The sequence below is a fragment of the Festucalex cinctus genome, chromosome 8, assembly GCF_051991245.1.
Source record: "Festucalex cinctus isolate MCC-2025b chromosome 8, RoL_Fcin_1.0, whole genome shotgun sequence".
NCBI classification, from domain to species: domain Eukaryota; kingdom Metazoa; phylum Chordata; class Actinopteri; order Syngnathiformes; family Syngnathidae; genus Festucalex; species Festucalex cinctus.
The window spans coordinates 27187220-27203685 of record NC_135418.1 but is presented as its reverse complement, the minus strand read 5'-3'; the positions used below and the strand labels follow the sequence as shown (position 1 = coordinate 27203685).

Genomic DNA, 16466 nt, shown 5'->3' with positions numbered 1-16466 from the left:
ATCTAAAATTAGACGGAGCTGCAGCTGCATCATCTTTCTTAATAGCCTTAATAGATTGGCTCGAGCTATTACTCCAAACGTAAACCTTCATGTAAATAAATAAATAAATAAATACATACTTGCATACATAAATAAATAGCCTTGAGGCAATGCTTTCGTAACGTTGCAGGTGTAAAATGCATAAACAAGCATTGACTTGCCAAGGTGTGTCATTTCTGCATTTTTTTTTTATATTTTTTTTTAAGTTGCAAGACAACCAGTGGCCACTTAGCTGTGATGTCGTGCAACAAATAAGAGCAGCATCCTTCTCGTCACTTAAAAAAAACCTTTGAGGTAACCATAAAAGCCTTGGTTATGTTGCATATCAAATGACAGGCGTCATAATGTATAATATAGTTTTGACATTGGATGGTAAAACAATTAATAATGAATATCATGAGGAGGGTCATGATAAAGTCGAATTGCACTTCCTCAATTTTGTTTCTCATCTTCAGGGTAGTAGCACTGTCAAGTTCACCGAGCGCACGGAGAATGGGGGGGGGGTCTTCAAAATAAATCATCCGCGTTTACCATTTGATCTCAACTCCTGTCACGTGTTGAAGCAGTTTTGAGGTCAAATTGGTGTTTGTGCAATGACAGAGTAATAATTTACAGTCTATGCCGAAATGCAGAATCTTAATTCCACATCGAAAAACGGGCAATTGGAGTTTTATTTTGAAAACACTCCTCGGTTCAAAGCACTTCCCGCGTAAAGGCGGAAAGCTTGTCATCATCATCATCATCATCACATATGTCGGAGGAGGCGTTGAAGGGGAAGAAGTTGCCCAAAACACGTTTGAAACATTACTTTCTCCTCACACGTTTCCATTCCCTTTTCGCCTTGGTGGACACCGACACGGCGGGACAATGGCTGCCCTTTCAGCCTGGTTCTGGAACGAGAGGTTCTGGCTGCCCCACAACGTAACCTGGGCGGACCTCGCCGACGGGGCTCCCGGGGTGGAGTATCCCAAAGCCGGACACTTGTTGGCTGCCCTCCCGCTGGCTTTGGGGATGTTCGCCGTCAGGATGCTCTTCGAGAGGTTCGTACTCGACCGGGAATGAACAACAAATGGCGGCCCCGTCAATTTTGATAGCTGAAGGTGTCACTTAGTTAATTAGCCCCCCTAACTGCCACAGAAGTACTACTACTGATGCTTTTTTTTTTTTTTTTGCCTTATTGAGACAAATGGCCATCAAGTATAACTATATCTATGTCATGACGTTGGACTCCATTTTACCTATAAAGGGCTATATGACATCAGCAGTTTAGTAGTTCTGTGTATGAAAGAGAGCGCGCCACATGTCCGTAACATAAGTTTTGCTTTCTTATTATACTGTACGTTTGCTTTCATGTCTATGTCATAACATCAGGGCATAGCAATTGAACAAATTCACACCACGTTAATGACTAACAGATCCCTGTAGATGGCAGCGGTGCATTGCTTTGGATTGGAGATCAGCACAGCTTTCGAGTTGAAGAGAAATTGCGTATCAAGTACTCGCGAAGGATACCGATACCATTCACTGTATTGCATGGACTCAGGGCCATCATCAGTACTCGAGATTCTTGTTTACGTCAACGACAGAGTCCTGAACAAACTTGAATTACTTACTTGTATTTTTTCTGAAAAACGCTAAACGTGAAATAGTAAATGGAGTGCACTTCAATAACACTTTATTGTGATACGAAAATAACAAATAACTTTCAGCATCAGGTCCGTCAGAAACAAAAATTTTGTTTTGTTGCATATTATATCCTATATGTGTCGTGTGTAGCTCAAACTGCAAGGAAACAAACTTTTCTTTCCCTCCGTCCACCTCCCACCGCACATATGCGCGGCTCTGATTGGAGCATGCCGTCGCATGACTGCGCAAGTAGGGTGTCAAAAGATGTTTTTGCCAGCCCTCTCTTTCTTGCTTTGTAGTTTATGGTTTGATGTGTCACAAAGCAAAAAAAACAAAAAACAAAAAAAACATTAGAATCAAAGACACTGTTCTGCTTGATGTTTCTTTTCACAAAAAGCTCAAGTTTTCTACTTTTTTGGCCAGAAGCAGGTGTTTTTAGTGAAACCAAAACATTTCTGATCCTAAGAAATGTTTTTTTTTTTTCTGATGAAAGAAGAAGAATGCCTGCTTTGTTTTGGTAGGTTCGGTCACAGAACACAATATTGTGTTGGCGTTGAACAATTAGTCAAGTATAATAGTTTTTGTTTCCTGGAGCACTTTTGTGTTTTAGATGGTGATGCCAATTTATGGCATGAAATTGCATTCAACAACAACAACAACACAATTGACGGGTTTCTAGCACAGTAGACATGTCCTGAAGGCTTTTTTCTTTTTTTTTTCTTTTTTAATGAAACCGGAAATGAAGTTTCTGGACTTTCCCTGGTTCATTCATGTGACTTGTTATTGCGTCTTGTAGAAGTGATGTGAAGCGATTTTTATTGCTGGCCTGGCCTGACCTTCTTTTTTTTTCACAATGAAGATAAGACCTAAATCCCACTTACTGTAAGAGCGCAGATTGGAGGGAAATCGAGGAAGTGTGCTATTCGGGCAGATTGTTTTATGGGATGGCGTGTAGGCGGAACAACCTTCAGCGGCGGAGGCTGCATTTGATGTTTGTACTTACTGGAGTCATTTGGTTGGGGTTGATTTTGTCTTGTTTAGTTGTCTGAACTCATGTTTATTAATCTGGGACTGTTTTTAACTCCTTAGATGCACAAATTTCACATTTATCCATGTTCTATAGCAAGGGTGGGCAAACTTGTGATGAAGGGCCATTTGATTTTTAAAATGGAGAGATTCTGGCAGCGTCTCGGCATGGGAGCACCCGGGCTGTTGAGCGCGGCGCTTCCTCTAATCCGAGTCACGGGACGCACGGGAGGTTGCGAAGCAAGCAAGTGGTCCAGATTCAAAAGTGTGTTGCGATCCATTGTCTGGAAGTGAAGCTGGATGCCACTGGCCAAAATATTGATGCCACGTGTTAAACATCCTCTTCTCTGCCCTTTGCAACATTGCCGGCTGCTTCCTTCCTTCTCTGTTTTTTTTTTCTTTTCTTTTCTTTTTTTTAAAATGCAGTGTCACTTCTCCAGTCAGGTCAAGACCAACGACTGGTCACTGGAACCTCCTCATTGATAGCAGGGGTTCTTGAACTTTTTGAGTCCACACAATTAAACTTAACTACCATGTAATAATGTCATCTTGATGCCAAAATTTCACTTAGATGCTATATACCTTTATAAGTACCTCAATACTTAAAATATGAGCAATTCAGCAGGGAAATAATATCCGACAACTAAACAACTTTACATTTGTTTTAAATGTATTAATTTAGAACATTACTGTAAAGAAACTAATTAAAATATTTTTGATTAAACTAAAAAAAAAAAAAATACATGCACTTTAGAACAGTTGAACACAAAACATTTACAATTTACTACTGATATTTTTATATCAAGCCAATTATGCACAAAAGTATTACTTTAAAAAGTATTAGTTTAATAGCACCAAAAGAGTTGTGTTCAGTTATTTTACACTACATTTAAAGTAATTGAAGAGATGTAATAAATTATTTGCAACGTGATGGTTGTAGTACTAACTTTTGTGAAAATAAATTAAATTCTGTAAATGCTCCAGGTGCTGTTAGTTGTAACAGTTACTACATGAAAGTCCAATGGTCCATGTAGCTTGGCGTGCTTTTCATGGCTCTCTATTCTATACAATGACGGAAAACCGAGAGGTTGTTAATCTGGCTACAGGAGACAATAAAGAGCAGAGAAGACGAGAAGTATGAATGCGGTTACGTCAGATGAAGGGCAGGGTTGTGATTCCAGCCTTTCTTTATTTTTCCCCTACCCCACTCTTCCCCACCTCTGCTCTGTTGTTGCGCAATAGCCAAAGAACTCAACTACATCAAACCAGAAGAAAAACTGTCTGAGAATAGCACATATTTGTCAAGCCTCGAGAGGTGAGCTAGTGAGCACATGCCCTGATTTAAAAGGCATCCGATCCGAAAGCGTCTCGTAGGCATGCTGGAGAAGCTGTACAGATGTTTAACATTTTAAAAGAAGAATTTTGCTTCAGGGGAAACTCGCTCTTAGTTCCATGCATTTATTGTAATGTGAAATACAACTGAGTGAGAAGATGTACAGTGGATACCAAATGTACACTATGCTATGTACAAGTAGGGCTGCTGGATTATGATAAAAATATTAATCACAATTAATTTGACAACTATTTGTTTGTTTTTTTCTGGTACAAAACAAGAAATTTTTTTAACTTAAAAATTATTAAGACAACTAAATTCATTTGAAACAAAAAAAAAAAATGCAAGTTCCTTTTGGACCAAACAATATTAATTTAGTAATTAAAAAAAAAAAAAAAAAAAAAGTTGCAAATACGCTGCTCAAAAAAATTGAAGGAACAAAGTGTTTCCCTAATTGTTTGATTTTTTTTATTTTTTTATTTTTTTTAGCAGTACATATATACAATTTAAACAACTCAAAATTAGTATTAATATATTGTTTATTTTTGTTAACGATTATGCCGATTTTGGAATTGTGGAGTGTACTAATTGAAATTAATGTAATTGAATTTCGATTAATTGCACAGCCCCACGTACAAGTAATTGAGCACAAGGAATATCTGAAAGAGTCGACTGTAGGATTGGAGAATGAGAAACTGAATAATATATCTTTACATTAAATTGGCACTATGTGTTATTTTTATTTTCTTTCAAAGTGCACTCTGTCATGTGAACGAACGCATGATGCAAAAGTTACGCTTAAACACAAAACTAAATGAATTAATTAAAAATTGAATTGGAAATGAGAATTTTTTTTTCAATCCGGGTTACACCAAGAAAATATTAATAATTGAAATGAAAATGTGTGTTTTTCCATTCTGGTTTCAGGTACATTTTCTTAGCGTGGGAAATTAAAGTAAAAGTTGCGAGCATGAGATTGGCCAGAAATGCCCAACGTGTGAGTGTTGACAGCTCTGAGAACGGGAAGAAAACATTCCGTGTTGTGTTGACACATGGTAAAATACGGTGGATTACAAAAGGATTGCAAGCCTTCCTTGTCAAATGTCACACTGGTTCAGTCTACACACCCCATGGTGAAAACGCAACACTAATCCTTCACCTGAACTTTACCATTTGGTTGAAATTTGGCTTCCTTGAACCTTTTTTTTTTTTTTTGCCTTGTTTGTTTGCCCTTTTGCTGTCCTCTTGTAACGGTACTATTTCCACTTGTACTTAGTGCCACTCCTGAATTTGGCAAAAAGATTGAAACAGGTGCAAGTATGACTAGCATAACTGGCCCACATTTATCAGCAGTGCTTTGTATGGAATTTTAACTCATAATGTGCGATGCTGTGGCTTTAAGCCTTCTCTCCACTGAAGACTGGCCGGTTCTTTGGATTATCACAGGGTAGAAACCACAGGAATGCCTTTTCTTGAACTTCCTTTATCTCATCACTAATAATTGACTGGGGTCTTTTTGCTCTATTCAAAGGTGATATTCAAAATATGTCTCATAAATGTTATCTTTAGCTAGAATGTAGACACTGTTAGATTGCAGGCTTAGGCCCAAAGTTAGTTAGACAAGCATTATAGAAAATGTCTGGTTTTTCTCACTGTCCAAGTTACAGTATTTTTTTCCAGATTAAAAAAATATCTCAAAGTGGTTTTCATGTTTGTTTTTTTTGTTTTTTATATCTCTGACCCTTTGCACAGATTTGTCGCGAGTCAGTGCGCGAGGAGACTGCACATTAATCCTGAAGTTGGACGAAGAGCTCAGCCCAATGCAGTGCTGGAGAAAGTCTTTACATCCATTACCAAGGTCTCTTATTTCCATTTTTCCATTTGTTTTCATCACCCTACATGGACTTCATGCGCGCGTCTTTCTTTCCCCGGGCAGAATCCCGACTCGCGGCATATGGACGGTTTGTCCAAACAGTTGGACTGGGATGTGCGCAAGGTGCAGCGTTGGTTCCGTCAGCGCAGGAACCAAGACAAACCCAGCGCGCACGCGAAATTCTGCGAGAGCATGTAGGTCTTACCCCGCGTGCACAAACTTCCGGCTGGATGCGTTTTTGCCTCTGTCTTGGTTGAGAAGGCAGAAATTAGGCTTGAATTCAATTGAAATTAAAAGCAGATTTTTGTGTGCTTGCGTGTGTCTAAATGTGATTGGACTCACTGTAATCACAATCATTTTCTGGATTGTCCATTTCAGGTGGAGGTTAACATTTTATTTGTGCATATTTACCTATGGCTTCCAGTTTCTCTGGCAGGTGAGCACCCCCTCATGGATTGAGCTTAAGAACTCAAAAATACACTAAAAATAATGCATTAGTTATATACTGTACAATAGCGAGGCTTCATAGTTTCGCGCTGTGAGGATATGTGTGGTGGATGTCATATTTAATTCATTAATCAATGATACAATCTGTCTGTGTTGTAGAAATCAATTCATTGAACTAATTATCATCTTATAAAGATTTTTTCAAAGCCCTCCCGTGACTGTGGCACAACTGGTGTTAGAAAGCGGTTTCCAAGTGGCGTCTCTACCGCTTTGGTGAACTTTCAGTTCCTGTTAACTCATTAATCTCCAATTATAATATCTGAGGGGGGGGGGGGGCTGTATGACGTCTATGGCCGTCAATGGCACTAAATGAATGAAATGTATTTTTTTCCACGTGTTGATCTCAAGCAACAAACAAGTCAATCAGCTCTAACTCCCCCTTCTTACTTGCACCAGTCAAGGAAAATAGTACAAGATAGAAAACTGCACCCATGCGAAAAGTTAGACTGCACTTTGTGCTCGACCAGGAAGTTGCCTGCTCAATTTTTATTTGCTCTCTTTGTCATTATTTAGACCCCTTGGATGTGGGATACACGGCACTGCTGGTATGGTTACCCTTATCAGGTATGTAGTAAAAAAAAAAAATACATAAAAAGTTTACATAATTGACCTTTCAACTTTGGGCCGTTGCTTGAAAGTGGCTCTGGAGCTTCCACCTAGCCTAGCTGATCACAATATGGCCAAAGAAGCTTGCAACTTCCTCTGAGACACGTTTTCAGAAATTGTCAGATAGCAAACGAATTGCCAATATTGATCAAACTATGCAATAATCATGAATATTAAAAAAATGTCCTTTCCTGTATTTGTCATCCAAAGGTGTTGACGCCTGCTATTTACCGCTACTACATGCTCGAGCTGGCCTTCTACCTGTCACTCATGTTCTCCCAGTTCATTGACGTAAAAAGGAAGGTGAGATGTTATATGTGTGTACGTGCGTATGTGTTTTGAATCCACTCGAACCACATCAACAATCTCAACGTTGAGTTCATCCTTGAAGGTCACATGTTTTTGGTTTTCGCGGACAAGTAGGTGGGCAGGAGTGCAGTCACGTCATGCGTGTGTGTGTGTGTGTGTGTTGAGCACGAGGGCTCCCGACTCTCATGTGACTCTGCAGGCCTAAATGACTAAATGATGCAAATTCCACAAGGCAGCAAGCAACTGAGTCTCAGAGCGGCTTTGCGCAGTGACACAAACACTCGGCCTCAAATGTTCAACAAGGGATGAGATGAGTCATTTGTTGACAAAATCTGGGTTAATACTTGCTGAAAACGAATAAATAAATACATAAAAACTAAAACATCACAAACAGACTGACTGAAATATTTAAAAGATTTAAATGTCTAGAATCCTATCAATCTAATGGGAACAAAAAAACAAGAAATATAAATTGGGTGGAGTTATTTATGATCCCACTTTGGGATTGTTTGGCTTTCAAGGCGGTACCTCTGCCAAGAGCCGCTTGAGTTTTGACAATTTTTTGTATTTTTTTTATTTTATTTTTATTTTTTTTGTATTTGGTTCTTGCCATGGTTCCTTGATTTGTATTTTTTTGTAATTTTTTTATATTGCTTTTACCTATTTCTTCGTGGTTTTTAAATGATTCATGTCTTTTTTTTGTTTGTCTTGTTTTATTTTATTTTTACTTTTACCATTCTTACGTAACTTATCACCAATGTTGAAAATTAGCTGGTTTCATCCATGAAAAAATCAGTTTAACTCATTTGCTCCCAAAACGTATAAATACGTTCTATGTTAAATGATTTGTGTCCCAAAGACGTATTTAATACGTTTTTTTTGTTTTTGTTTTTGTTTTTTTAATGCTTTGATGCAGTCTCAACTGCAAAAAACGTTTGAAGAAATGGTAGCTATTACACAAACGGCCAGCAGGTGGCAGCAGAGCAAAGGAGATCAGCCAGGGCCATGTTGGAAAAAAATCTTAAATACTCCATCCATCCATCCATTTTCTGAACCGCTTGCTCCTCACAAGGGTGGCAGGGGGAGCTGGAGCCTATCTCAGCTGGCTTTGGGCAGTAGACGCGGTACACCCTGGACTGGTTGCCAGCCAATCGCAAGCTTAAATACTCACATTTTTAATTAGATTTGGGGATAATGATAAACTTAGCTATAATCTAATGCTAATTGCTGCAAAACTGAAACAGATGGAAATATATATTGCACGTTTTCAGCAGTTACCTTCAAACGTGTGTCACATTTAGAAACAAATGTCTCCTAACTCACTGGTATTTTATTCTCGTCTTTGATTTTGACGCAGGACTTCCTGGCCATGTTTGTTCATCACCTGGCGACGGTGAGCCTGATCAGCTTTTCCTATGCCAACAACATGGTGCGGGTGGGCACCCTGGTCATGTGCCTGCACGACGCTTCCGACTTCCTGCTCGAGGTCGTTGAGACGTAAAAAGCAGCCGCTTGCCAATTACGGATGGAACAAGGACAAGACAGCGTAGCTTTATAGTTGACTTTCTTTGTCATCAGGCAGGCAAAATGGCCAACTACGCCAAGTATCAGCCTCTGTGCGACCTCTTTTTCGGCCTATTTAGTTTGACCTTCATCGTCACGCGGCTCGTCGTGTTTCCAATATGGTGAGTCTGAAAGTGGTTTGTTTTGACTTTTTGTGTTTTTATCCCAGACACTAACAGCATTCACATGTTCTCCGTGTGCTTGTCGGTTTCTGGCTTTCTTCCACATTCCTTCTCGAGAGGACTTTTAAATTGCTCAGCGGCGTGACTGAATGCAGAGGTGGCAAATCCAGGTCCAGAAAATAAAAACTAGATCTGCCAAACGATTCATTTTTTAAATCAGATTAATCACATCTTAGAATTTTCACTAATCACCTTAATCGCTTAACTAAAAAGGCTATTTATTAACATTTTTTGCCCGCTATATATATATATTTTTTTTTTTTTAAATGACCCCAATAGTTTGACATGAATAAATATTCTCAATGTCAATGTCTCAATGTCAATGTCATTTAATAAATGGCAAACATTTATTAAATGCTTTAATGCATTTATTGCTCAAAGACAACCTGTGCTACCTTGAACGTAGCCATCCGCTGTCAGCTAAAGGATCATCTGCGGTGAAAATTAATAGTGTGCTTAATCTGCATTAATACTGGTACATGATTAAGGAGATAATTTTTTTGTGATTAATCAATGAGTTAACGCTTTAACTTTGACAGCACTAGTTAAAAACCCTGCCACAGTTTGGCTTTAGCCCCAGGTGCTAGCTAGATACTTCCCTAGCTAGCCAGTAGCTTGTTTACCTGCTAGGGAGGTAGCTAACTAGCTAGCACAAGGAGCTAAAGCCAGATTGTGGCAGGGTTTTTACGTTCTGGACCTGAAATGTGAGTGTCAATGCTTGTTTTTCTATTCGCGAGATTGACTGGCGACCGGTGCCTTCTCTCACCATTTACTGACCTCCCAAATACAGTAAGAACTTTTCATTTTCAAATCTTCTTGCCAAAATTATGCCCAACTGTGATGATATCCTCGTTATGGGAGATTTTATTTATGTGTTCTGTCCTGAATTTTTTATTTTTTTATTTTCTTTTTAACTCCATGTAAAGCACTTGATATATATACACAGCGATGTATATATATATGTTTGTTATGTTGATATGTTTGTTTTGAAAGTGCTTTAATGAAGTTGAGTTGTGAAAAGTCAGCCGGAGTTTATCCTGCAACCCAATTGTGGTTGAAGTGCTCTTGAAGATGGGTGGAGGACACAGACATAGTCACCATCTAGTGCCCTAGCACCAAAATGGAGGCTGCTAGCCACCGATAGGAAATGGATGACCCTGTCCACTGTAAGGCGATCGTGGATATTTAGTGTCAGTGTTCCCGCTCATAGGAGAAATGTATCCCTCAAATAGGGGGAAGGGAGGCGGGCTCTGATGACAATCTCCTGTCAATCAATTTGAGCTTGAAAAGGATGACCTCATCATGTTTCTTTCAGAATCCAAGCTGGAGTTACCGTAGACATAATATACTGTACAATAGATGCCTCAATGATCATTTGATGAGACAGGTTTACTATACATGGTACACGACAACACCTTACTATACATAGTAGTTAAAAAAAAAAAGCCTTTCTTATGGTCATCTTTTTAAAAATGTCATGATTAAAAACAAAAACAAAACAAAAAACCCCCGCCTTACTATACATGGTGGTTTAAAAAGCCCGCCTTACTTAAAAAGTAAATAAATAAATTGCCTTACTATACATGGTCATTTAAAAAAACAAACAAAAAAAACGCCTTACTAGACATGGTGGTTTTTAAAAAGCCCGCCTTACTTAAAAAAAATAAAATAAAAATTGCCTTACTATACATGGTCATTTAAAAAAAAACAAAAAAACAAAAACGCCTTACTATACATGGTGGTTTTAAAAAGCCCGCCTTACTTTAAAAAAAATGTAAAAAAATTGCCTTACTATACATGGTCATTTAAAAAAAAAAAAAAAAAAAAAAAATTGCCTTACTATACATGGTCATTAAAAAAAAAAAAAAAAAAAATTGCCTTACTATAAATGGTCATTAAAAAAAAACAAAAAAAAACGCCTTACTATACATGGTGGTTTTAAAAAGCCCGCATTACTTAAAAAAAAAAAAAAAGCCTTACTATACATGGTCATCTAAAAAAAAAAAAAAAAAAAAAATGCCTTACTATACATGGTGGTTTTTAAAAAGCCCGCCTTACTTAAAAAAAAAATAAAAAATTGCCTTACTATACATGGTCATTTAAAAAAAACTATACATGGTGGTTTTAAAAAGCCCGCCTTACTTAAAAAAAAAAAAAAAAAGCCTTACTATACATGGTCATTTAAAAAAAACAAAAAAAAAAAAAACGCCTTACTATACGTGGTGGTTTTAAAAAGCCCGCCTTACTTAAAAAAAAAAAAAAAAAAAAAAAAGCCTTACTATACATGGTCATTTAAAAAAAAAAAAAAAAAAAAGCCTTACTATACATGGTCGTTGAAAAATGTTTTTGGGATGTCTGCATTCAAGTTTCATCACATAAATGTAAAAATGGGCAATTTTTTTTTTTTTTTAAACAGGAGAGCGACAATATACATACAGTTGTATGATATGTCTCCTACAAGCTGCTGTGGTGATGGTCAACCCGGTTGTACTGTGCCGTCCCCAGGGTCCTGAACTCCACCATGTTTGAGAGCTGGCACATTGTGGGCCCGTTCCCGTCATGGTGGCTCTTCAACTTGCTGCTGGCGGTGCTGCAGCTTCTGCACGTCATCTGGTCTTACCTCATCGCCTCCATCGCCATCAAAGCCGTCCTGAGGGGCAAGGTGGGTCCAAAAAGTCGGGGCTCAGGTTGCTATATTTTGGCTAGTTGACTTGAGGACTTGCATCAGCTTTTAACACTTGTTTGTGTACGTTGAAGTCTACTTCACCATCCCAATGTATTTTTGTGTGTGTATATACATATTTATTTCTGTGTCGTCTCTGCAGAAGCTGTTTGGTTCTTCTCCCTGTGGACTGACAGACTCCATCTTTCTTTCTGTTTTTGTGCTTTGAGTCTTTTTCTTCCTCACTTTTTTTGTGTCCTCTCGCCGTGCCTTTGATGACTTTACACTTCTTTCACGCTGTAAGTCTTAATGTAGGCGTGTGAAATGTTTTGGATTGATTATCTTTCTCCAAAATGATACAGTACCACCATTTGGAAAGTTACAAAAACAAAAAAATCTTTATCGGTTGACAAAAATATAATAATAAGACACATGAAAAAGTCTCATCTAAAATTGAACAGCAATCAACCATTTTGTTTTGAAGCAGCCATCTTAGATGAACTCCAACTCGGGAATTTGTCCTAATTGGAAGCAGGACTATTAATTTGTAGGCTTCCCTCTTTGAAGGTGGGCAAGGACGTGCGCAGCGACGTGGAGAGCAGCTCCGAGGACGAGTCGGCGACGGACCGAAGCGGCACCAACATGATGATGACGCATGCGCAAAAAGTGGAAAACGGCACCAACGGACACTGCGCTGCCGCCAGAAGCAGACAGCACGCCACGCCGACATGACCTCATCACAACCGTTTGGTGACCAGTGTGAGATTTTTAACGGTCAGGTGAACTTCATGAATGGCTCACACTGGATCACATCCTGACCTGTTTGTTTTTTGGACCGTTAGGTGATGACATGCGGGACAAACCAAAACGTTAGTTCACTACTACGTGCTACTGTTTTTACATTTATTTTTTATTTCCTACGATAATATGAATGGATAATATATAATATATGGATAATATGAATCTATAGCAGAGTTTCCCAACTGTAATGATGAAAGGCACACTAGACTTAAAAGCACTTCATGGCCACAAAAGAGTATTTTCAGCACATACTTACAACCCCTAGCAAAAAGTATGGAATCAGCAGTCTTGGACGAGCACTCATGCCATGGACCATTTTTTTTTCAATTTCCATCACAGGTTTTCAATTGGGTTGAGATCTGGGCTATTTGCAGGCCGTGACATTGACTGGATGCGTCTTTCTCCAAGGAATGCTTTCAGTTTTTGCTCTGTGGCATGTTGGAAAATGATTTCATCATCCCCAAACTTTTTTTTTTCAATGGAAGGGATAAGAAAGCTGTCCAAAATGTCAATGTAAACTTGTACATTCATTGAAGATTTAAGCACTGCATTTGCCTGACATGCAGCCACATGTCATCAAGGACTGTGGGAATTGTGATGTTTTCTTTCGGAAGTCCTCTTTGTAAATCTCACTGGCACATACATTGACTCCAGCTTCTTCCCATTTCGTCTTCATTTGTCTTGTTGTGCATTTTCTGTTTTCAAGACATATGGCCTTTAGTTGTTTGTCTCGACGCTTAGATGTCTTCCTTGGTCTACCAGTACACTTGACTTTAACAACCTTCCCATGCTGTTTGTACTTGGTCCAGAACTTCGATACAGCTGAATGTTAACAGCCCACATCTTTGGCAATCATTTAGTGTTTCTGAAAGCCAAGATGTTGCACTTTGCAATGACCTTATGACTATTTGATGCTTTGTAGCTGAGTTTGAGCTACAGAATAAAACATTTGAGTGAGTGCTCATCCAAGACTGGTGATTCCATACTTTTTTGCTTGGGGTTGTATATCTCCATTGTGGTCACAAATTAGTAAATTGTGTGCTCAGTCCATCTACATGGTTACCATCTTAGTAAAAGTGCATTTAATTCTTTTATATGTGTCAAAGCTTGATGAACAAAGATACATTTATTGTAAACAATTTTCTAACCATTTGAGTCAACTTAGATAACTTTCATACAGAATTTTTTTCATATGGAATTCTTGCATAAAGACCAAAAGTCTTCACGTGAGTTTCATAAGTTATCATTCTTCGTCAACAACTGCGTACAAACTTCTGTATTCACCATAATTAAATCATGCAAATGCCCCGTTTGGGGAGGCTGGTACAGTCTTGTCAGTCTTTCATCACCGATGGATCCTGGTTTTCGGCGGCCGTTTTGAGTTCCCGTCGCCTCACCATGTAGCGGTAGGCCCGCATGCTGCACAGGTAGCCACCGTAGAGGGTCAGCAGCATCATGCAGGAAGAAAAGGTCCGGTACCCAATGTCTGCCAAACGCTTGCCAGTGATCATGGTGGCAACCTTGATGAGGAACAAGCACAGATATTCAGCTCACAAACTTTCAATGTCGATTCAAGTGTAGCGCACAAAAAAAAAAAAAAAGGACTAGCTACATTTATTGGACTACGGTACTTAAACTGTCACACTTCAAACTTATTGTGCCACCAGATGGGGCTAAAGCAATAGTAAGTAGTATGTGAGTATTCAGAAAACAACAGGGTATGTTTCCAAAACAACTTTTAAGAGGTGATTTACTATATAGCAAATTATTTAGATGGTTATGGCTTGATGTACGTGTATATACTACAAAAAATATTAAAAAAAATATTATTCTATTAAAAATAATTACAAACCACATTTTTAGTTTCCACCTTTGGGTACTTAAGATCAACATTTGTTCTACAGAGCTTGACACGAATATTTTTTTTTTCGCCAGCTAGTCACTAAATGGTCAAGTAAGTCGTAATATAGGTCATTTCAGGGAACGAGACATGTTTATTTGGCTTACTCACGCGAGCGTGTGTCAAAAGCATGACGTACTTTTCCTCAAGTAGAACTAAATTAACATGCAAACAATACTATCGCGTAGGTAGAGCTACCTCAATGTACAATGTTCTTGATTTCTTACCAGTCTTTTCTTCAAAATGTGGTAAATCGTCCTTTTACAGTCCTCAATGTCAGTGGAATTAGCAGAAATGCTAACACACAATATCGTAAGTTACGGAAGCCCAGACGGTAGTATTCTTCTTCTGATTCATTTCGTCTGTTCACAAATCCCACAGCGCCATCTAAAGTGTTTACGCTGCACTGTATATAGTACCTCGATTTTAACCTCTCAAATTCACTGTCCTTAGTGTTATTCTAAAATAACAACAACAATAATAATAACTTCATGTCATACTTACATTTCAGGATGTGGTCATTATAGACACAAATTTCGTATTAATAGTTTGCATCCTTCACGAATCACGATCCATCACGGTGTTGTTTCCGCGCCTTGTGTTTTTCTTCATCTCACGTAAAATAAGAGTACTATGTTCATTTAACGACAAAACATTTAATAAATAAATATTACCATTATGCATGTTTTACATTGTATTTTTTTACGACAGGGTAGTGCATTTAAAGAAGTTGTATCTACAGGGAAGCATTTCAGCGTTACTCCACATGCACTTTACAATGGCAACATGTACGAGCGTCGCTGAAGGCAACGAGGACATCAACGAACCCGGCGCGGCTCTATTTGGAAACTTTATCAATTATTACACCTTTAACCCACCGGAGAATCGATTAAGTCTGATTCCCAGCACGCTTCTCCTCGATTTGGGTTACAACGACAGCCGTCAAACAACACTTCTGCTGGACGTGGGCTGTAACTCGGGGGTTTGTGGAACCATCCTTCCTTCTATCTAACCTAATATTTGCTACGCTAGCGAATTCACGTCAGGATAGTTCGCAAACATTCGCCTAGAGTTTTAAAACTCTTCAACATACCTTTGCGGGTTGTCAAAGATGGGAGTAAAAAAAAAAAAAATAGATTAAGACACAATGCTAGTTAAATCGAACAAGTTCTGTATTTGTTTTCCTCGAATGTTAGGAACTCAGCATAGCCCTCTACAAGCACCTGGTGGAGACGCCAGGCGAAACCAACGTTCACCTCCTGGGCATGGACCTGGACGAGAGCCTCATTCGGCGAGCCCGGGAGAACAACCCCCTTAAGGGCGGCGTCACCTTCGCCCAGCTGGACATCACCGGTGACTGCGCGCCGCTGCGGGAACACCTGGCCCGATACGGCCGCTCCAGCTTCCACCTGACCTTGTGCCTGGCCGTCACCATGTGGGTCCACCTGAACCACGGCGACGCCGGCCTACTGCGGTTGCTCTCCCGCCTGGCTGAGCTCAGCCGGCACTTGCTGCTGGAGGCGCAACCCTGGAAGTGTTACCGCTCGGCGGCCCGCAGGCTCAGGAAACTCGGTCGCTCGAACTTTGACCACTTTAAGAGTCTGAAAGTGCGCGGGGACGTGAGCGAGCAGGCCCGGGAACATCTGGAGAAACATTGCGACATGGAGTTGGTGCGCAGCTTCGGTAGCACCGCGTGGGACAGGAACTTGCTACTTTTTAAGCGGAAGTGAATTGGAAGACTATTGATATGAATGGAAATGCTATTATTTCCCCCCCAAAAACAACAAAAATGCAAGTCTCAGTGGAAAGAAATAGAACCCTACTGTATTATATCTTATAAAAACAATAACATATTTAAATAGAATGTGAAGACAGTTTGTGCATTTCATGTTTCAGTGCTTGTTGACATTGTGCTGCTCATTCAGTGGGTACCTTATCTGCCAGGGAGCAATAGAACACAGAAATATTCACATTTGTAATAATCCAGCTGTTCCCTTATTTTATTGTAAATTGAATTTCAAACAATTTAACCTCAAGTT

At 39.2% G+C, this 16466-nt stretch overlaps 3 protein-coding genes across 5 annotated transcripts; 2 read left to right on the top strand and 1 right to left on the bottom strand.

Annotated features, from left to right (window-relative positions):
- Positions 1-475: 475 nt before the first annotated feature.
- Positions 476-13853, top strand: cers5 (ceramide synthase 5). 3 transcript variants are annotated; one of them, XR_013284790.1, is made up of 11 exons: positions 476-1079; positions 5777-5882; positions 5961-6091; positions 6276-6333; positions 6918-6968; positions 7221-7313; positions 8677-8805; positions 8898-9004; positions 11570-11726; positions 11890-12025; positions 12294-12443. XR_013284790.1 is itself a non-coding variant. In XM_077530837.1 (10 exons), the coding sequence occupies exons 1-10, from the start codon at positions 658-660 to the stop codon at positions 12542-12544; spliced, it is 1521 nt and encodes a 506-aa protein (XP_077386963.1). In that variant the 5' UTR covers positions 477-657; the 3' UTR covers positions 12545-13853. The 3 variants fall into 3 exon arrangements, 2 of the variants coding, with proteins under 2 accessions (XP_077386963.1, XP_077386964.1); XM_077530837.1 differs by lacking the exon at positions 11890-12025 and having other exon boundaries at positions 477-1079; positions 12278-13853; XM_077530838.1 differs by lacking the exon at positions 11890-12025 and having other exon boundaries at positions 495-1079; positions 12294-13853.
- Positions 13580-14821, bottom strand: cox14 (cytochrome c oxidase assembly factor COX14). Its single transcript, XM_077530843.1, has 2 exons — positions 14655-14821; positions 13580-14047 (listed from the first exon to the last, which is right to left on the bottom strand). Exon 2 carries the CDS (start codon positions 14036-14038, stop codon positions 13862-13864), a length of 177 nt encoding a protein of 58 aa, XP_077386969.1. The 5' UTR covers positions 14039-14047; positions 14655-14821; the 3' UTR covers positions 13580-13861.
- Positions 14822-15113: 292 nt separating this feature from the next.
- bcdin3d (BCDIN3 domain containing) lies at positions 15114-16301 on the top strand. Its single transcript, XM_077530841.1, has 2 exons — positions 15114-15409; positions 15624-16301. The coding sequence occupies exons 1-2, from the start codon at positions 15194-15196 to the stop codon at positions 16155-16157; spliced, it is 750 nt and encodes a 249-aa protein (XP_077386967.1). The 5' UTR covers positions 15114-15193; the 3' UTR covers positions 16158-16301.
- Positions 16302-16466: the final 165 nt, after the last annotated feature.